The sequence below is a fragment of the Aquarana catesbeiana genome, linkage group LG05, assembly GCF_042186555.1.
Source record: "Aquarana catesbeiana isolate 2022-GZ linkage group LG05, ASM4218655v1, whole genome shotgun sequence".
Lineage (NCBI taxonomy): Eukaryota > Metazoa > Chordata > Amphibia > Anura > Ranidae > Aquarana > Aquarana catesbeiana.
The window spans coordinates 535,681,461-535,703,699 of NC_133328.1; the positions used below are offsets into that span (position 1 = coordinate 535,681,461).

Here is a 22,239-nt window from a genome sequence, read left to right on the forward strand (position 1 = left end):
TGGAAACACAAGAAGTACAAGTCTTCCCAAAGTGAGGAGAAATTCCACCTCTAACAGGTGTCACCAGAACGGGCAGCTCCTCACCTCTTCCATCGACAATAGTTAGCGCCTAGCAACAGGGACACAGACAACAAAAACCTGACAGAGGCTCTAAACTACAAAATTTTGGCTGGCGTTATACTTTAAGCAATGGATATGAACCTGCAAAGGATTCAAAGAAAATTGCAAAGAGGCTAACCTGGAGAAATCCGCAAGGTTACAAAGAGCCAGAGCCGACAAAACAATCCCCACCAGAGCTTGTCAGATTCCAACAGCTGAGAAAATCTATTTGTTATGTTCATATAATCTATTTTTTTTAAACCAGGTTTTACACATGCAAAATGATCATGTAACAGATGTGTAAAATGTATAATTAGCAAATTATATGTTTGAGAGAACTTACCTTCTACTGGAATGGTGACATTATACTGTAATGTGACAAACATAACTGCCACTTTTGCTGTAATCTAGAAAGAAAAAGGACTGGTATAAGTTAAAAGTGCATAATAAAAATAAATAATATAAAATATATATATATATATATATATATATATTTTTTTTTTACGATGAACAGCTGTGTCTGTGCCCACTCCCTCTCTCTTATGTTGTAATGACTGACTACAAGGAAAATGCACTAAATCATGGGAGCTAAACATTCCTCTAAAGCTGTAGCTTTGAAAATTAAAAATGTTAGCAGTCTGTCTTCATATTGCATATATATATTTTTTTTTAATTTAAGGAGGAAAGGGAGTTGTTCTATAATCTTAGCACACTTTTTGTCCTAGAGTGACAATGCTACTCCTCCAAAGATACAGTGCAGCGAGTAGGCGTTGTCATCTAGTGGCAAGAAGGCTGTATTCATTCTTGAGCTGACGGTCTTTGGTCATTATCTTTTACAGGATTTTTTTTAATATTAGTTTTAGGCAATGTAAAGCTAGTAACTAGGGAGAAAAACAAAGAAAGGCACCCAATACATTCATTTTTCCACTGAAGCCTATTGGGGACAAAAATGCTTGAAGCTTGTAGCTCAGAAGCCGCTCATGTACTTTTGAGGTACGAGCCTCAAGCGACACTGTGCTCAGCTGTGAACAGGTACAACTGAAAACTATGGGATTTTGGATGTTTTGAAACTTTGAGCTATAAAGCGCTCAGGGGTGAATGGGGCTAAAAAGGTGTAATTTGCAGGATCACCAGGGTTACTGTCAGGAGAGCCGCTGATCTACTCTCCTCTGCTCGCGCCCTGTCAGCACAAAGAGAGGAAAGCCGGTACTTCCTGGTTATGCTGTGATCAGACACAGCTGATCACATGGTAAAGAGCCTACATCATAGGCTCTTTATCGAAATCGGAGATGTGGTGTGCAACACCACACTACAGATCGCTGGTCTGCACGTCCCTGGGAGCGTGCACGAGCGGAATTATTCTGCTGGACGTTCAATGATGCCCAGTCAAGATAATGGAACCACTGCCCGGCCGTCATTCTACTACAGGCCGGGCAGGATTTGGTTAATGCATTCTCTGCATTAATGTAAAGAAAACTATTTAGGTGCACTCCCCTCCTACCCCCCTCCCCTCCTCCTCCTCCTAAATACTCACCTCAGGCCAAACTTGATATAGCGCTGTGCCCGAGACTAGTGGCGGTGCTCTCACTGGGCTCATGCTGCTGTCAATCAAATCCAGTGACAAGGAGGCAGGGGGTGGGGCCAAGCTCCACTGTGTGACTCAACAGACTCATATAGTGCGGCTTGGGATTGAGCCCCCCTAACAAGTGGATTGCTAGGGGGGTTAATCAAAGGCAGCAGGAGCACCGGGGGACCCCAGAAGAGGAGGATAATTGCACACAGCAGGCAAGAATAACATGCTTGTTATTTAAAAAAAAAACAAAACCCTTTACAATCACTTTAAGACTGGGTTCACACTAGAGCTTGGAGCGGCTCACAGTAGGGGTCCGGTGCATCTCCACTCACCAATTCAGGTTCAAGTTTGGGCTGAATTCGGACCTGAAATGGACCAAAAGACGCACAGGACTCCTGTGCAATTTGCACCGGAGCCGCTCCGGAGACGTGTGAACCGGCTTCATAGAGAGCCGGTCAGTCTCATGCTATGCGAATTGGACACGGGGAAACCTGCATCCAATTCGCAATAATGTGAACCCAGCCTAAAACAAAGAAAAAAAAACAAAACCTGAAAGCTGAAAACAAATGCAGCCACTTGTTATCTGTAATATTGCATTCGTTTTTGCTCTCGGGTTTAGATACACTTTAATTTAAGGGGATAGTTCATAAGCAGCAACCATGTTATACATTTCCACAAAAACAAGTATAAATCTTAAACTCTCCCAGAAGGGATGCATATTTCTGAGGTTTTTATGTTCCTGTGAAGTAAACTTCTTCCTAGCACTGCTGCTGAGACAAGTAGATCTGTGCTGCCACGTTAACATCGCTGAGCAATTCTAGGCACAGAGCCAGCACAGCACGCTGCAGCCACTGGAACAGATACGATATCCCACATGTACAGGCCACCCAGAGCCTTTTCATGTACTAGAAACCAGACACAAAGCCTGCAAGCCATAACTTTCCTTCATCCACACTTCATTTTGGATCTTTCAGTGCCCATCGGCACACAATGCACAATTAACCCTGCAATGCAGAAGAAAACAGCTTACACAGGCTTCACCGACAGTAGACTGAGAGGAGTTCAGTTATTTGGCACTTGGTTAAACAGGTGAGTAAGCAGAACCGCCGTACCCAGCTAACAGCAATTTTGGCAATGAAAGAGGCAGAACACACCTAGAGAAACTCTTTGTCAATCGTGTCCTGCAGGGCACAATTTTATCATAGTCACACACTGCCACTTTATAGGCACGCAGAATTCTTCCACAGATATGGCACTTACCTCTACAAAATTACACTCCTAATGCCGCGTACACACGGTCGGACTTTTCGTCTACAAAAGTCCGACAGCCTGTCCGACAGACTTTCTGCGGACTTTCGGCGGACTTGCAGCAGACTTTCTAACGAACGGACTTGCCTACACACGACCACACAAAAGTCCGACGGATTCGTACGTGATGACGTACACCGGACTAAAATAAGGAAGTTCATAGCCAGTAGCCAATAGCTGCCCTAGCATGGGTTTTTGTCCGTCGGACTAGCACACAGACGAGCGGATTTCGGGGTCCGTCGTAGTTACGACGTAAAGATTTGAAGCATGTTTCAAATCTAAAGTCCGTCGGATTTGAGGCTGAAAAAGTCTGCTGAAAGTCCGGAGAAGCCCACACACGATCGGATTACCAGCCAGCTTTAGTCCGTCGGCGTCCGTTGGACTTTTGTAGACGAAAAGTCCGACCGTGTGTACGCGGCATAAGAGTTAGATGGCTTATAATGAGCAATTGTAAACCAAATCAATCAGATGTCGCACTGCATCAGTCTGGCAGAGCAACTTCAAAAGGATAATGGGTAAATGGTAATTCACTTAACAAATAAGAGACTTAAACTGGCCATACATGCCTCAATTTATGGCCAATTAGTGCTAAATGTGGATGGCCCTGCAAGCATCACACGGATCGCTTTAAAAATGGACTTAGCCCAGTAGAAAATGATTGGCCTCACAGTGATGCAGAAGCATGATCAGATGCAGTCACTGTTTGGATATCTAGCCATCTACTGGCATTGGCGGCTGTTTTAAACACAATAGTCGAGGATGGAGGAATAGATTGAATTTTTTCTTGTTCAAAGAGAAATTCACCTTTGGGCACATTACACCCATTTTTAGGGTGGAACACGCAACATGTTCCCACTACTGCAGCCATTCCCTGAGCTACCACCTCTGGTGACAGTGAGCCGGGGTTCTTCTACCCACACTTGCAGTCACCCGGCTGCATCATTCATTCAGTTCTGTGAATAAATGAACTACAAGTAGCAACATCCTTTGCAGCTGTCGGCTTGTAGTACTCAATGAACTACCAGGATACTTTTGAGCTCTCTAGGTAGTTCATGGTTTCTTCCTGCCCGTATGGGGTACGAGGAGACAGCTTACACTGACAGTCTGCAGAAGCCCTGCATTGCATTAACAGATCGCGGGTGCAATGCTTTGCAGCCTCCCAGTAAAAAAAAAAAACAAAAAAAACAAAAACAAAAAAAACAAAAAAAACAAAAAAAAACAAAAAAAACAAATGCTCATTTTTTTTACCTGCAAAAAGATGTGTATTCTTTTTCTCATTTACAAAAGTGAACGTATCCTTTCAGCCTGAGGGCTGAAGGAGAGAAAATGAAGGATGTACGGCAAGCCTTTTTTCTAAAAGCTAAAACCTTTTGGGCGGTGGAAAATGTATCTGATGTTCAAGAAGCCACAGAATCAGTTAGTGTGAGAAGCAATTCACTGGAGGCACAGGCATTGCTTTAATGCTCCCAAAACACATGTGCACTGCCATGGGCTTTTTAAAGCACTGTGTTGTGTTATTCTAACACGTTCCTGCTTGCTTTTCTCCTCCAGGCTTAAAAACGGACCTTCAGTCATTTTTCATCTATTAAATCTTCTGCCCTTGTTTTAACTTTGGATAGTAATTTTTTTTTTTCTGCCAGTGAATACCTTATACAGCCCACTTCTTCTTTGTCTGGTCATTCACCTAGGCTTAGGACAGAGAGAGAGAGAGAGAGAGACAGTGCCAGGAGGGGATGAGTCATAAGAGGGCCAAGAGCTGCCGAGCTGGAGGTTTAGGAAAAATGATCCGCACTTCGGTTGTTGCTCTTGAAAAAAAAAAAAAAAAAAAATCTTCGTTTTTATTGACAAGCCACAGTGAACAAAAGGCAGATGAAAACAGTTGACACATTTCAGCCTATTAGAGCTGGAGGTGTGCCTCTGTGTAAATCCAAATTATGTGAGCAGACTGCAGTTCCTATTTAAGCATTAGGTCACTACTTGTTCCAAACAAGCTGCAATAAAATACTATGCTCTATTTTTTTTTTATCAGAGCAAACCAACGTAGGACATTGGTGTGAACTGGTCTGGCACCACTGAAAACATGGCATTTTCCTTGACTTTGCATCGGACTTGTGTTCAGCATCACAGTCCCATTGCAGGTGATGTGAATAAACCTTGAGATAATAAAAGCAAAAAGAATCTAAAGCTATGTACACACCAAGATACATGCAGTTTGATACACACTTTTGATGCGTTAAGATGATGGGTCTTATGTGAGCCTTGAAAGCTGGGATGATGATATGACCAATATTTTTCTACAATGATCAGCTATTACTACACTCTTTATATGTTAGCACTCAGACTGGGAGAAGGAACTGTACCTGTGCTGAAAAGGAATATGCCAACAAGAGAAGAGGGAAACCTCATCAGATGGCTGCTATCCTTCACTATCTAAACACGGGCTGAGGCCAAGGACGTGACCTATTGCTAATAATTTGTAGATGATAAATGTCTGGTCACCAACCTTCTTGTGCCATCTGCAGGACAAGATTACAAGTCTTTTGGCAGGTAAAACCCATACCATGCATATAGTTACCCATTTGTCTGATGTTTAGTTTCAAGTCAGATTCCTAAACTAATGCTAAATCTTAGTTGACTTGAGCTTACCAAGCGATCTGATAGCAAGGTTGAGTCACTGAACTTACAGTAGCAGGAAGTCATATCAAGTAATGCATTTCAGTTAAACAATGTACTGCTTGCTGGTGCACTGTTCTGCATTAGAGAAGTGAAACAATCTATATACACTAGCAGGACACATCATCACATGGCAAACTGTAGCTTGCTGTATTATATAGGAGAAATCTTCTTTGATTACAGCTGTTTAGGTGAAGGGAGTGTCCACCTAGATTTGATAAAAACCTGTACTGAGATAAACATCAGGCTGCGATTTCTGATCGCTCTCCTGAAAATGCTTGCCAGTCAATACAGATCTGCAAGTATGCAGATGGAGATCAGCGACTCCATCCTTATTATAAATCAGTGACAACACAGCAGCTGGAGGGACAGCATGACAGCCAGGCAGATAACATTTTTATATGGCCGCCTACATTGGTGGCCATCATTTTTCTGTAAGTCTAGGGTTTGCCTAAACTGAAAGTTAACTTTAGAAACATAATATGATCTTCATGTGCTCTGACCCATCAGTTATAATCTTGTGTTAAGTGCAAAGGGACAACTGTCACAGCTGTTACATTTAGAGTGTCTTCCACTTAAAGAGGAACTCCAACTAGCCTTGCTTGAATAACTCACAGTATTAGCCTGTGTGATTAACACAGCCAAGATGCCTAAAAATCGGTGCGCGCTTTTAGTTTACTGATCCATATATACACACTCAGCTGTCCTCATATGATGAACATGGTAGCAGTGTAATCATCACCAAAAATTAAAGCCTAACTCCATGTTTTAGTTGGTTTGGGCCAAGGTGGTCCAAATGAATTATTTCCTTAACAACACAGGCAGCTGCTGTCAATGCTGTATAAGGTGTATGCAGCATCAGCTCCGTAAATTACCATGTTCCGGTAGCGAAATGGGAACTGCCTGTCCCACTCTCCAAACAAATTCGAATTTTGCTAAGCACTGTTGAGCCATTCACAGATGGCTTTTTATTTTATGAATACAAGGCTTCCTCGGATTGGATAAGGTTGAGATTGTGAAATCATCCACCCACCTCTCCACCTCAGCCAATCAGAGAAAGCCTACACCCATTAAAGTTCAGCTTTGGGAACATGTTACATGTCGCGCGTGTTTTTAGGGTGAAATATGTCCCCACTGCTCTCTCTCCCTGTGGCAACAGTATGGGGAGACGTTTCCCATACTAGCTGTCACTTTTTAAAACAGCACGGTCGCACAGGGTTCCACCCACACAGCCGCATTATTCATACACAGAGCTCTGTGTATGAACGTACTACAAGTCCTGCCATCCTTTGCTGCTGTCGGCTGGTAGTTTTCAATGAACTACCAGGGCATTGTTGATCGCTGTGGTAGTTCATCGAGTCTCCCTAACAATGTGAAACTGCTTGGCTGTTTGATGTACGGGGCAGAAAGCTTACAATCACAGTCTACAGGAGACCTGCATGGCATCAGCAATCTGATGATCACTGGTGCATTGCTTTCCAGGCACCAAAAATAAATAGTAAATGCACATTTTTTTACCAAAAAAATAAAATAAAAGAAGCTTTTTTTTTGCAAAGTGAACTTCTCCTTTAAATACAATGCTTCCTGTGAAAGGATGAGCAGTGCTAAGCCTGACTAAACTTTGTTCCCAAACGGGGACGGGAAGTCTTACTTTCACAAGCATTTGTGCACGTTGCCCTGTTTCAGCATCAAATTCTCCTCCAAAATATAAAAGGTTTGGCAAGCAAATATTAGCACACTGACAACAAAATGTAACATAATACACATTTCCAACACTTGTCATGAGTGAAATACCGGTAAGTAAACTTTAAAAAAATAAATCTCACAAGGTCATCTGCAAAAGAGGATTTTGGTTATTTGAAGGATAAGGACTTGGTGAAAATCAGTGAAAAAAACTTGCCCAAAAAAAAAAAAAAATCAACTGAACAGATATTTCCCCATGAAATGGTGATTTCAGCTTTGGCCTTTTTATGTGTAAGCCGCAGATCAGTGGACAAATCTGGTGAACATGTGCCGTCTTCCATGGCTCCAGCCAGGCTGGTAGATGTACTTTACACAACAGATGATGTGTGAACTGGAAGATCGAATCTCCAAACTGCTCTTTCAGGCCATAGCTTAAAATATTTAGGTCAATATTGATTTATCATTACCAAAGCTCAGATCATCATAGGACTACACAAGTGTAGAGAATGGGCCATTTACACCATCCATATGACAGATGGTCTCAGGATTGGTTCCAGACAGAAAAGTAAATCGCTGACGGACACCACCCAACAATGGTGTGAGATCCCTATGCTGCACAAGTGATTTTATATGCATTCAATAACTCTCATGATATATTTTTCAAATTGTTTAATACACAAAAAAATGTAATATACATTTTGTGTGGAATCATTTTTTGTACAAGCATATAGGACTAGTAAAGGCCTCTAGCTAATAGTAACTTGGTCAGCCCTCAAAAATTCCACTTGCCTGCTCGCAATTTGCTAGTGGAATTTAATGCAGGGCGAGTGAGGAGCGGGGGTGGACCAGGCTGACCGTTTCCTGGCTGAAGCGATCAGCCAGGAAACTGTCAGCCGGAGGACACAGAGGCTGCAGCGCTCCCCTTCCTCCCTCTCTCTCTCCTCTTGTCTTGTGTATCACACACAGCGGGGATGTCCTGCTGTGTGTCACAGAGCTGGCTGGGTCTGTGTAGGGCGCGCGGTGTAACAAGGTCCTAGTCCCCCTAGACCGGCTCGTGTGATAATATCAGTGTTCCGCCTATGAAACGAGCTGGTCTGGGGGGGCGGGACCTTGTTACACTGCCCCCCCAACACAAACCCAGCCAGCTCTGTGACACACAGCGGGACATCCCCGCTGTGTGTGTGATCCATCCAGGGGAGTCTGCATTAATGGGGCACCGAAAAGTTGCATTAATGGGGCACCGAAAAGTTGCATTAATGGGGCACCGAAAAGTTGCATTAATGGGGCACTGAAAAGTTGCATTAATGGGGCACCGAAAAGTTGCATTAATGGGGCACCGAAAAGTTGCATTAATGGGGCACAGTCAAGCCTGCTTTCATGGGCACAGAGAGCCTGCTTTCACGGGCACAGAGAGCCTGCTTTCACGGGCACAGAGAGCCTGCTTTCACGGGCACAGAGAGCCTGCTTTCACGGGCACAGAGAGCCTGCTTTCACGGGCATAGAGAGCCTGCTTTCACGGGCACAGAGAGCCTGCTTTCACGGGCACAGAGAGGCTATGGGCACAGAGAGGCTGCATTCACGGGCACAGCGAGGCCGCATTTGATGGGCACAGCGAGGCCGCATTTGATGGGCACAGCGAGGCCGCATTTGATGGGCACAGCGAGGCCGCATTTGATGGGCACAGCGAGGCCGCATTTGATGGGTACGGATATGCTTTATGTTAATATTTTTAAAGTTGTTATTTATTTTTGTAACTTAATTCTGCTTAAAACATTTAACAGTGTAATTTCATGAGATAATTTACAAGGGCGTGTTTAGGGGCGGACTTAGGGGTGGGGCAGGGAAGAGGTTGGGTGGGGCAACTGGTGGCGAGTAACTCTTAAGGCCTGGCTAGTGGCTCAGGACTTGAAATTTTGAGCCCTGAACTTGGTATTATTCAACTAGACTTGTTCTGTAATGTTGAAGACATTTCGTAGCTTATTCAAGCCACCGAGCGTCTGAAACATACCTCACAGGTAGCACAGACACCTGAATTCAATCACCGTGGAATGTACAGATGTTGATTGCCCAAGAACACCCCCAGCCTGTACAACCAACGTCTACAAATCCCTGTAAGTTGCTCCTGTGGAAGCTCGGTTATACGCCATGTGACCTGAAGCCAATATGTTAGCTCACTGAACTAGTAGTTTGATTGTAAGCATATTGTCCTTTACTGCCTTGTTATAGAAGTAAAAACTTCCAAGTTCTATTTTATGGTTTCCATGACTCACATTTTCCTACATTCTCTCTAATTAGTTGATAGTTTTGCCTATAAGCTGCCCACACACAGTGATAATGATCGGTTAGATCAACCAAATGTATAGACATCTAGGCCCTCGCCAATTTACCTAAACTTTATATGTAAATTTTATCCACTCATGTACGACTAAGGCTGCATTCACACCTGAGTGTTTTCAGCTCATAAAACTCTCTTAAAATGCCCCCAAAAAAATGCCTGAAAAACGCCCAACAAGCAAAATCCCATTCATTTCAATGGCACCTGTTCCCATCTGAGAGTTTTGTCGCCTGAAAAACGCCCTAAGCTCAAAAAAAGAACATGAGCTTCTTTGGGGCAGATTACAGGTGTTTTTCTGCCTTCTACAATGGTGACCTGAACAAAATCAGAGCAAAATCATGGTAAAAACGCTTGACTTTGAAATGCTCAGGTCTGAATGCAGCCTAAGGGCAAACCCCAGACAGTAGATGGTCTCACATCCAGACATTATCCGAAGGCTGTCAGGTATTTAAAGCGGAGTTCCACCCAAAAGTGGAACTTCCGCTCATTTGACACCCCCCCCCCCCTTCCAGTGCCACATTTGGCACCTTTCGGGGGGGCGGATAGGTATCCTGTCCCCACTACCGGGAGTCCGGGCCATGGTGAATTACGTCAGCGGCTCGGCTCCCTCCTCCACCGGGCCAGTAGGAGAGCGCAGCAGTCCCTCATGCATGTGCAGGAGGGACCCGCCGTGAATCCGTAATGCTGTGCTGCTGGGTTCCCTTCCCCGCAGCGGGCGGCGGTGGCACCAGACAGCTGATGGAAACAGCTGCAGTGCCGACATCACTGGACTCCGGGACAAGGTAAGTGTCCTCATATTAAAAGTCAGCAGCTGCAGTATTTGTACCTGCTGGCTTTTAATTTTTGCAGAGGTGGGTGGACCTCTTCTTTAAGTTGGCCACCAAGGCCCATGAGCGGTGAACATACTAAGTGGAGATCACAGGGGGAAAACAAAAGCACTTTCCAAACAAGCGCAGCTGTTGCGTCTAGTGATGCCAAAAAACATTAAAACTTAACTGATGGAGTCAGAAACAGTCATTTAATGTGTACGTGTGCCTTACAAATTACCCATATGTGAGATAACAGTTACCATAACTGTCTGCTCTCTGCAAGATCGGGTGGCAATCTCACATCTGTGAGTGCCCGCAGACACCACAGTGTACAAGCATCAGATGCTCTTCTCCATCCAGTGACCATGTGAAACCAACCCTAGGCTGAAATTACATGTTCACTTTAAAAGCAGAAGTATAGCCAAACTATTTTGGCTATACTTCCCCTGTAGGCATCAGAAGTGCAGTTCGTTTTGTACTTCTGTGACCTGTTTTCAGCGGACGTCACTCAGCTAGTCCAGGCTCAGGAAAGATCCCGACTTTACAGTTGGGATCCACCCAGATGCCTGGGTCGGCAGCTGGATCAGCATCTTAGCGATCCACTGGGAGACTGAGCAACTGGCTCCTGCCCCCTCCACAACCCAGCAATCCAGTGAGCGCTGGTGGGGCAGAGCAGAGAGCCAGTGATGGACAACCACAGGCTCTCTACTCAATGGACTGAGAACTGAGAGATCAGCAGTCTTTGATCACTCGATTCTCAGTCTTAGAAGTGGCGGGGGACAGATGCAGCATTGGATATATGCCAAATCCACCTAGGCCAGTATAATTTTTTTTTTTATATAAAACCCGAACTTTTCTTTTAATTTTCTGCTCTCCCAGCTGCTCCATTAAGCCATTGGGGGTAAAGAAAGTAACTGATACTTCTGGAAGTGGAGGGGCACAGACACATTCCTCTTCCTTGTGTGGCAGCCAAGGTGTTTGGAGACTGGCACAGCATTGGCACATTGGGGTGGTAAGCTCTCAGTAGTGTAAAGCTGGCCATACATAATACAATTTTCTTATTCAAATTCCTTTAAGATTAACCTCCAACTATGTAGTGTAAGAAGGCCCCTTTCACACTGGGGCGGGGGCAGCGGTAAAGCGCCGCTATTTTTAGCGGTGCTTTACCGTCATATTTGTGGAGGTATTTGGCCACTAGCGGGGGCACTTTTAACCCCCGCTAGCAGCCGAAAAAGGGTTAAAATCACCCACAAAGAGCTTTGCCGGCAGTATAGCCGCGCTGCCCATTGATTTCAATGGGCAGGAGCGGTATACACATGCTCCAAAGATGCTGCTAGCAGGACTTTTTTTTAACCGTCCTGCCAGCGCACCGCCCCAGTGTGAAAGCCCTCGGGGGTTTCACACTGAAGAGACAGGAGCGGCTCTTTCAGGGCGCTTTGCAGGCGCTATTTTTTAGCGCTGTAGTGCCTGCAAAGTGCCCCAGTGTGGGGTCTAAGGGACTGCCTAACTGCATACAAATTGAAAGTGTTTAGGTTTAAAAAGATTGTAAAGTCTTGTTTTTTTTCCCCCTATAAAAATAACAAACATGTTATACTTACTTGATCTGTTGCAGTGGATTTGCACAGTGCAGCCTGGATCCTCCTTTTCTCGGGTCCCTCTTCTGTGCTTCTGGCCCCTCCCTCCTGTTCAGTGCCCCCACAGCAAACAGTTTGCTATGGGGGCACCTGCGCTGGGTCACAGCTCCCTGTGTCCATTCAGACACGGAGCCCTGACCCGGCCACACCCCCTCTCCCCCCTGATTGGTTAGCTGGCTTTGATTGACAGCAGCCAATGGTGCCACAGCTGCGTCTCAGCCAATCAGGAGAGAGAATCTCAGGTGGCCAAGACACTCGTGAACATCGCTAGACTGAGAGGGACCTCAAGTAAGTTATTAGGGGGGGTGCTGCACACAGAAGGCTTTTTATCTTAATGCATTAAGATAAAAAACCTTCTGACTTTACAACCCCTCATATTATATGGTTTTGGTCAATTCAAAAGAAAATTATATAATGTATGGCCAGCCTTGCACAGAGCTCCCCTTCCTTTCTCCAGGCAGCTGAACAGAAAGGTGTGGGAGTATGTGTGGGGGTATTAAAGTGAAAATAAAAAAACACAACTGTAAGCAGGCTGGCTGGCTGACTCTTCTACATTACAACACACTTACTTGCCCCTTTGCAAACTGAGTTGTGCTGGTGCAGCTTAGGCCAACCATACATGATTCAAAGCTCGGCTGGTTCAGCAGGAACTGGCTAAACTTCGAACAGTTAATGAGCAGGCTGAATGTACCAAGTTGATCGACTGATCAGCTTGTGTACAACCAGCCTGCCGGATTCGCTTCCAATAGCGAAAATCACTGTCTTCTCCCAGCGGGGAAGGCTTCCCCTGCCTGCTCCCGACCCCCACTGGGAAAAGACAATGGCTGATTCCTCTGTCAGCACTACCTGTGTTGATGGGGGAATCATGCAAATTTCTTTCCAGCAACCCGTGGTTGCAGGAAAGAAATTGGCACCATGTATGGCCAAGCCTTAGTGTACATTCTTGGCACACCTTGGCGGCAGAATTAATTTGTGTGCGTATGAGCAGGATTTACCTGTGCTAGCTAATAAAGGTGGCCAAAGACCTTGCATCTGAAAAAAGCTGGAGAGAGGCTGTTGGTGCCGATAAGGGAACTCGCTGACGTAACATCACAGGAATGGAGGTACTTGCTGACTTTAGTCCCACTTTAAGATGAACCTTTTACTTTGCCCTATATGGTCAAATCACAGATTTTTGTTAAAGAGCCCAAAGCGATTATGGCAATCCACTGTATAGTCATGGTAAACAAAAGCTTTCTGCCCTACATATTAAAATACTAAGCATGGAAAGAATGGATTGTTCATTTAAAAGCAGAAAATATATACACCAGGATTACACAAGGACACCAATTCTTTTCCAGCACCACAATATACTGTATACAGTTACACCATCTGTTCTAGAAGGCTCACACAGAATTACAGGTTATACTGCACAGTACTGATCGTGAATACCTGCAAATATGCTCCTCATTCAGCACACACAGAAAGGTTATTTTAGATATTATTACTCTGCTGCACAATCTTCTATGTTTATCACATCCCATAATATTTCACTTTACAGATAGCGCAAAAGTACCCATATCGCCGAATGGGAAGTATGCCTTTCAATACAGACAAGCAGGCCTTCTCTGTACAGAGTACACATTCCAGCTGCAGCATATAAAAGGGGTGTGCACACTTCACACACTGGAGACTGATGGCTGAGAAATAACACGTAAGCAATGTGTCTGTTTTGAGTAGGATAACACGTGTAAGCTCAGCTGGCATATTACATTACAGGACACAGTGACAACAGCATTACACGCTCCTACAAGAAGACCGGCAGACAGCACACCACTGGAGGACTGGGCATGGCAGCATGAACTCTACTGCTAGAAAAAGCAAAAAGTTTAATAAGAGTTGGAGGAATACAGGAGAAAGACATCACATCCTGTAATCTATGTAGCATTGGAAAAGAAACTTGTAACAACCAATCAAAGCAGAGAAGATTGAAGCTGAACACAGCATATGGCGGCACAGTGTGCTATGAGTCAGGCTGTGTACAAATCAAGGTGTTCAAAGTTTAAACAAGTGTGGGCTCTGAATAATCAGACACAATGGGGGGTCATTTACTAAAGGCAAATCCACTTTGCACTACTTGGAAGTGCAGTCGCTGTAGAGATCTGAGGGGGACATGCAAGGAAAATAAAAAAACTGCATTTTTTCTTGTACATGATTGGATGATAAAATCAGCAGAGCTTCCCCTTATTTCAGATCTTCCCCTCAGATCTAAAGCAAGTGCAACTTATAGTGCAAAGTGGATTTCCTGTTAGTAAATCAACCCCAATGTTTTCTCTGGAAAAGGGAAAGATCAAACCGACAAAAACTGAAGACCTCACCTAACGACCACATGACCAGGATCTAATGCAGCTCCAGAACAGTTTAAATATTACAGCTGATGCTGCTTAATCCAGCTGTGTCAGTGGAAAATATCGTACACACAGTGTACATCCATCTCATCAGATAGAGCCAGACTCAGGGATGCCTCATCAGTGTGAAAAGACAATGGTATATAGGAAGCACGAGCAACTGGCAAGAACAGCATCCTCCTTAGTGTGCTGACTGATCCGGAGTGACAGGCCACTCACACCACTGACAATCAGTTGTCACGGATATCAGAAGAAATGACATCTACAAGTAGCCATGGTGCTGCCTATTAGTACACACTGCCAACAGCTGGCATTGTGGGACAATATGACTATATACAGGGGACACCCCAGGCTGGCAGGATTCCTTATGCTGTGTAAAGAGCTGAGTAAACTGTTGGTGCTATATAAATCCTGTATAATAATATTCAGACTGGCAGTACTCCTGGGTATGGGGGGGGGGGCAGACTGGCAGTACTCCTGGGTATGGGGGGGGGGGGCAGACTGGCAGTACTCCTGGGTATGGGGGGGGGGGCAGACTGACAGTACTCCTGGGTATGGGGCCCCCCCCCCAGACTGACAGTACTCCTGGGTATGGGGGGCCCCCCCCCAGACTGACAGTACTCCTGGGTATGGGGGGGGGGGCCCAGACTGGCAGTACTCCTGGGTATGGGGGGGGGGGCCCAGACTGGCAGTACTCCTGGGTATGGGGGGGGCCCAGACTGGCAGTACTCCTGGGTATGGGGGGGCCCAGACTGGCAGCACTCCTGGGTATGGGGGGGGGCCCAGACTGGCAGTACTCCTGGGTATGGGGGGGGGCCCAGACTGGCAGTACTCCTGGGTATGGGGGGGGGCCCAGACTGGCAGTACTCCTGGGTATGGGGGGGGGCCCAGACTGGCAGTACTCCTGGGTATGGGGGGGGCCCAGACTGGCAGTACTCCTGGGTATGGGGGGGGGCCCAGACTGGCAGTACTCCTGGGTATGGGGGGGGGGCCCAGACTGGCAGTACTCCTGGGTATGGGGGGGGGGGCCCAGACTGGCAGTACTCCTGGGTATGGGGGGGGGGCCCAGACTGGCAGTACTCCTGGGTATGGGGGGGGGCCCAGACTGGCAGTACTCCTGGGTATGGGGGGGGCCCAGAATGGCAGTACTCCTGGGTATGGGGGGGGGGGGCCCAGACTGGCAGTACTCCTGGGTATGGGGGGGGGGTACTCCTGGGTATGGGGGGGGCCCAGACTGGCAGTACTCCTGGGTATGGGGGGGGCCCAGACTGGCAGTACTCCTGGGTATGGGGGGGGCCCAGACTGGCAGTACTCCTGGGTATGGGGGGGGCCCAGACTGGCAGTACTCCTGGGTATGGGGGGGGCCCAGACTGGCAGTACTCCTGGGTATGGGGGGGGCCCAGACTGGCAGTACTCCTGGGTATGGGGGGGGCCCAGACTGGCAGTACTCCTGGGTATGGGGGGGGCCCAGACTGGCAGTACTCCTGGGTATGGGGGGGACCCCAGACTGGCAGTACTCCTGGGTATGGGGGGGACCCCAGACTGGCAGTACTCCTGGGTATGGGGGGGACCCCAGACTGGCAGTACTCCTGGGTATGGGCGGGACCCCAGACTGGCAGTACTCCTGGGTATGGGCGGGACCCCAGACTGGCAGTACTCCTGGGTATGGGGGGGACCCCAGACTGGCAGTACTCCTGGGTATGGGGGGGACCCCAGACTGGCAGTACTCCTGGGTATGGGGGGGACCCCAGACTGGCAGTACTCCTGGGTATGGGGGGGACCCCAGACTGGCAGTACACCTGGGTATGGGGGGGCCCCCAGACTGGCAGTACTCCTGGGTATGGGGGGGCCCCCAGACTGGCAGTACTCCTGGGTATGGGGGGGGGCCCAGACTGGCAGTACTCCTGGGTATGGGGGGGGCCCCAGACTGGCAGTACTCCTGGGTATGGGGGGGGGCCAGACTGGCAGTACTCCTGGGTATGGGGGGGACCCCAGACTGGCAGTACACCTGGGTATGGGGGGGCCCCAGACTAGCAGTATTCCTGGGTATGGGGGGGCCCAGACTGGCAGTACTCCTGGGTATAGTGGCACCCTTAGACAGGCAGTACAGCTGGAGGGGGGGGCAGACTGACAGTACTCCTGGGTATGGGGGGGGCCCCCAGACTGACAGAACTCCTGGGTATGGAGGCCCCCCTAGACTGACAGAACTCCTGGGTATGGAGGCCCCCCTAGACTGGCAGTACTCCTGGGTATGGAGGCCCCCCTAGACTGGCAGTACTCCTGGGTATGGAGGCCCCCCTAGACTGGCAGTACTCCTGGGTATGGAGGCCCCCCTAGACTGGCAGTACTCCTGGGTATGGAGGCCCCAGACTGGCAGTACTCCTGGGTATGGGGCCCCAGACTGGCAGTAATCCTGGGTATGGGGCCCCAGACTGGCAGTAATCCTGGGTATGGGGCCCCAGACTGGCAGTACTCCTGGGTATGGGGCCCCTGACTGGCAGTACTCCTGGGTATGGGGCCCCTGACTGGCAGTACTCCTGGGTATGGGGCCCCTGACTGGCAGTACTCCTGGGTATGGGGCCCCTGACTGGCAGTACTCCTGGGTATGGGGCCCCTGACTGGCAGTACTCCTGGGTATGGGGCCCCTGACTGGCAGTACTCCTGGGTATGGGGCCCCAGACTGGCAGTACTCCTGGGTATGGGGCCCCAGACTGGCAGTACTCCTGGGTATGGGGGGGGGCTAGACTGGCAGTACTCCTGGGTATGGGGCCCCAGACTGGCAGTACTCCTGGGTATGGGGGGGGGGGCTAGACTGGCAGTACTCCTGGGTATGGGGCCCCTGACTGGCAGTACTCCTGGGTATGGGGGGGGGGGCCCTAGACTGGCAGTACTCCTGGGTATGGGGGGGGGGGGGCTAGACTGGCAGTACTCCTGGGTATGGGGCCCCTGACTGGCAGTACTCCTGGGTATGGGCGGGACCCCAGACTGGCAGTACTCCTGGGTATGGGGGGGACCCCAGACTGGCAGTACTCCTGGGTATGGGGGGGACCCCAGACTGGCAGTACTCCTGGGTATGGGGGGGACCCCAGACTGGCAGTACTCCTGGGTATGGGGGGGACCCCAGACTGGCAGTACTCCTGGGTATGGGGGGGACCCCAGACTGGCAGTACACCTGGGTATGGGGGGGACCCCAGACTGGCAGTACACCTGGGTATGGGGGGGCCCCCAGACTGGCAGTACTCCTGGGTATGGGGGGGGCCCAGACTGGCAGTACTCCTGGGTATGGGGGGGGGCCCAGACTGGCAGTACTCCTGGGTATGGGGGGGGCCCCAGACTGGCAGTACTCCTGGGTATGGGGGGGGGGCCAGACTGGCAGTACTCCTGGGTATGGGGGGGACCCCAGACTGGCAGTACACCTGGGTATGGGGGGGCCCCAGACTAGCAGTATTCCTGGGTATGGGGGGGCCCAGACTGGCAGTACTCCTGGGTATAGTGGCACCCTTAGACAGGCAGTACAGCTGGAGGGGGGGGCAGACTGACAGTACTCCTGGGTATGGGGGGGGGCCCCCAGACTGACAGAACTCCTGGGTATGGGCCCCCCCAGACTGACAGAACTCCTGGGTATGGAGGCCCCCCTAGACTGGCAGTACTCCTGGGTATGGAGGCCCCCCTAGACTGGCAGTACTCCTGGGTATGGAGGCCCCCCTAGACTGGCAGTACTCCTGGGTATGGAGGCCCCCCTAGACTGGCAGTACTCCTGGGTATGGAGGCCCCCCTAGACTGGCAGTACTCCTGGGTATGGGGCCCCAGACTGGCAGTAATCCTGGGTATGGGGCCCCAGACTGGCAGTAATCCTGGGTATGGGGCCCCAGACTGGCAGTACTCCTGGGTATGGGGCCCCTGACTGGCAGTACTCCTGGGTATGGGGCCCCTGACTGGCAGTACTCCTGGGTATGGGGCCCCTGACTGGCAGTACTCCTGGGTATGGGGCCCCTGACTGGCAGTACTCCTGGGTATGGGGCCCCTGACTGGCAGTACTCCTGGGTATGGGGCCCCTGACTGGCAGTACTCCTGGGTATGGGGCCCCTGACTGGCAGTACTCCTGGGTATGGGGCCCCAGACTGGCAGTACTCCTGGGTATGGGGCCCCAGACTGGCAGTACTCCTGGGTATGGGGGGGGGGCTAGACTGGCAGTACTCCTGGGTATGGGGCCCCAGACTGGCAGTACTCCTGGGTATGGGGGGGGGCTAGACTGGCAGTACTCCTGGGTATGGGGCCCCTGACTGGCAGTACTCCTGGGTATGGGGGGGGGCCCTAGACTGGCAGTACTCCTGGGTATGGGGGCCCCCCTAGACTGGCAGCCCTGTGGGTACAGGACATGCCGCCCCATATGTTTACCTCCCAGGCCCCTCTCTCACCTCGAACATGAGCCCGAGCAGGAAGAGCATGGCCAGGCAGGAGACGATGTCGGCATGGTTCTGGATGATGAACTCATGGCTCAGCACCGGCGGGGTCTTGCTGCTCTTCTTGCGGATGCCCATGATGACGGATGGCGCCTGTCTCTCGCACTCAGCAGGGCACAGACGGAGCTCTGCCTCCTCCTCCTCCGCCTGGGATGACGCCGTACACACTCACTGCTCTCACCACGTCAGCACACAAGGGAGGAGCTTCGCCCTGAAAGGCTTCCCGTGACCACCGACCCAACGTGTTTACCGCGCCATGTTTGTTACTGGAAAACTCTCACACCTGTCCATGCTACCAACATTGACTTCTCCAGATTCTGTGCGGACACAAGTCCCAGCCTTCAGGGATGTGTACACACCACAGTAATGACACAATACTTGCAGCCATAGCCTGTGATAAATTGCTGAACATTTGTGTGTATACTGTAGTATGGGTTACATATCTAAATACTAGTCTTCATAATTGTATCTCCTATTTCATACACATTAGTGATGCAATATCTCATGGTAGACTTCTCTATAAAACAAGTTGTAATAACTTTGCTGCCAGTACTTTATTGTTCACAAATGCAGTCTGCCCGCAATAAAAATGGCGTTTTAGGTCGTCACGTCCCAAGATAGTGAGACGTCGCGCTATGGAGTGTGTTCTGGACATAGAGGGCGGGGTTTGTGTGGTCCAGTAAGGATGTGGTTGTCCGTGGTTGGTTGCCTGTTCTGTCACGTAGCTGTGTGTTCCTTTCACTGTGTGCTGTGCTGGGGCACCGTGTATAGGGCGTCCTACTAAAGGTCTTCTATAGACTAGAAATGATGTCTGCTGTGGTCTGATCGCAGCCTTCTGGTGCTGCCACATGTGCACAGTGTGTGGAGACAACCCAACCCAACTATACATTCCAAACTAAATGTATGCAAAGTCTGCCGGCCATAGCCTGTTCTCTGCCAGCATGCTGCAGAGAGGGACCCTCAATGTGGAAGCAGTGGGCTCTCTGCAGCAAACCTAGGAGCTCTTAAAAGTTTGGGAGATTAAGGTTAGGGTAGGACAAGGAGTGGGGCCAATACTGTCATACCTAGTACATTGCAATGAAATGGAATCAATAGTTTCCAGTAGCACCCATTATTATTATTATACAGGATTTATATAGCACTAACAGTACAGTTACAATACAATTCAATACAGGAGGGATCAGAGGGCCCTACTCATTAGACATGCACTGTAGCCAAATATGAGTACCTGGATGGTGAGATGTGCCCGGGCCTACACCAGATTACAACACCAATCCCAGCATGTGTCAGACATCATCATGCTGGACCTTCTTTATCCTAGAAAATACACACTGTGTACAGTCACCTCTGATTGGCACCTCTCTGCGCCTCTGTCCTTGCCCCCTGTCACCTCTGTCCCCTTCCTCTTTTACCTCCATGTACTTCTATCTCCTCCCCTGTCACATCTAAATACCCCTATCCCACCCCCTGTCACCTCTTTGTACCCCTATCCTACCCCATGTCACCTCTATGTACCCCTATCCCACCCCCTGTCACCTCTATGTACCCTAATCCCACCATCTATCACTTCTATATACCTCTATCCCACCCACTGTCACCTCTATGTACCCCTACCTCACCTCCTGTCACCTCTATGTAGTCCTATCCCACCCCCTGTCACCTCTATGTACACTTATCCCACCCCCTGTCATCTCTATGTACCTCTATCCCACCACCTATCACCTCTAGATACCCCCACCCCACCCCGATTCGCCTCTATGTACCCCTACCCCACCCCCTGTCACCTCTATCTACCTTTATCCCACCCCCTGCCAGCTCTATGTACTTCTATCCCTCCCCCTGTCGCCTCTATGTACCCCTATCCCACCACCTGTCATCTCTATATACCCCTACCCCACCCCCTGTCACCTCTATGTACCTCTATCCCACCCCCTGTCAGCTCTATGGACTTCTATCCCACCACCTGTCACCTCTATGTACCCCCATCCCACCCCATGTCACCTCTATGTACCCCTATCCTACCCCTTGACACCTCTATGTACCTCTACCCCACCCCCTGTCACCTCTATGTACCTCTATCCCACCACCTGTCATCTCTATATACCCCTACCCCACCCCCTGCCACCTCTATGTACCTCTATCCCACCACCTGTCACCTCTATGTAGCCCTATCCCACCCCCTGTTACCTCTATGTACCCTTATCCCACCCCCTGTCACCTCATTGCACCTCTATCCCACCACTTATCACCTCTAGATACCCCTACCTCACCCCGTGTCACCTCTATTTACCCTAATTCCACCACCTGTCACCTCTATGTACCCCTATCCCACCCACTGTCACCTCTATGTACCCCTACCCCACCCCCTGTCACCTCTATCTACCTTTATCCCACCCCCTGTCAGCTCTATGTACTGCTATCCCACCACCTGTCACCTCTATGTATCCCTATCCCACCACCTGTCACCTTTATGTACTTCTATCCCACCACCTGTCACCTCTATGTACCCCTATCCAACCCCATGTCACCTCTATGTACCCCTATCCTACCCCTTGTCACCTCTATGTACCCCTACCCCACCCCATGTCACCTCTATGTATCCTTATCCAACCCCCTGTCACCTCTATGTACCTCTATCCCACCACCTATCACCTCTATGTAGCCCTATCCCACCCCCTGTTACCTCTATGTACCCTTATCCCACCCCTTGTCACCTCATTGCACCTCTATCCCACCACCTATCACCTCTAGATACCCCTACCTCACCCCGTGTCACCTCTATTTACCCTAATCCCACCACCTGTCACCTCTATGTACCCCTATCCCACCCCCTGTCACCTCTGTGTACCCCTACCCCATCCTCTGTCACCTCTATCTACCTCTATCCCACCCCCTGTCAGCTCTATGTACTTCTATCCCACTACCTGTCACCTCTATGTATCCCTATCCCACCCCATGTCACCTCTATGTACCCCTATCCTACCCCTTGTCACTTCTATGTACCCCTACCCCACACCCTGTCGCCTCTATGTACCCCTATCCAACCCCATGTCACCTCTATGTACCCCTATCCTACCCCTTGTCAGCTCTATGTACCCCTACCCCACCCCATGTCACCTCTATGTACCCTTACCCCACCCACTGTCACCTCTATGTACTCTTACCCCACCCACTGTCACCTCTATGTACCCTTATCCCACCCCCTGTCACCTCTATGTACCCCTATCCCACCCCATGTCACCTCTATGTACCCCTATCCCACCCCCTGTCACCTC

At 49.4% G+C, this 22,239-nt stretch overlaps 1 protein-coding gene across 1 annotated transcript in view; it reads right to left on the reverse strand.

Annotated features, from left to right (window-relative positions):
* Positions 1-19,158, reverse strand: part of TRAM1 (translocation associated membrane protein 1) — a 62,628-nt gene extending 43,470 nt beyond the window's left edge. Inside the window, exons 1-2 of the mRNA XM_073631783.1 lie at positions 18,920-19,158; positions 443-506 (exon numbers count right to left, since the gene is read on the reverse strand). Coding sequence (XP_073487884.1) covers positions 443-506; positions 18,920-19,042 — 187 coding nt within the window. The 5' untranslated portion in view covers positions 19,043-19,158. The remainder of the gene's footprint in view (positions 1-442; positions 507-18,919) is intronic.
* Positions 19,159-22,239: the final 3,081 nt, after the last annotated feature.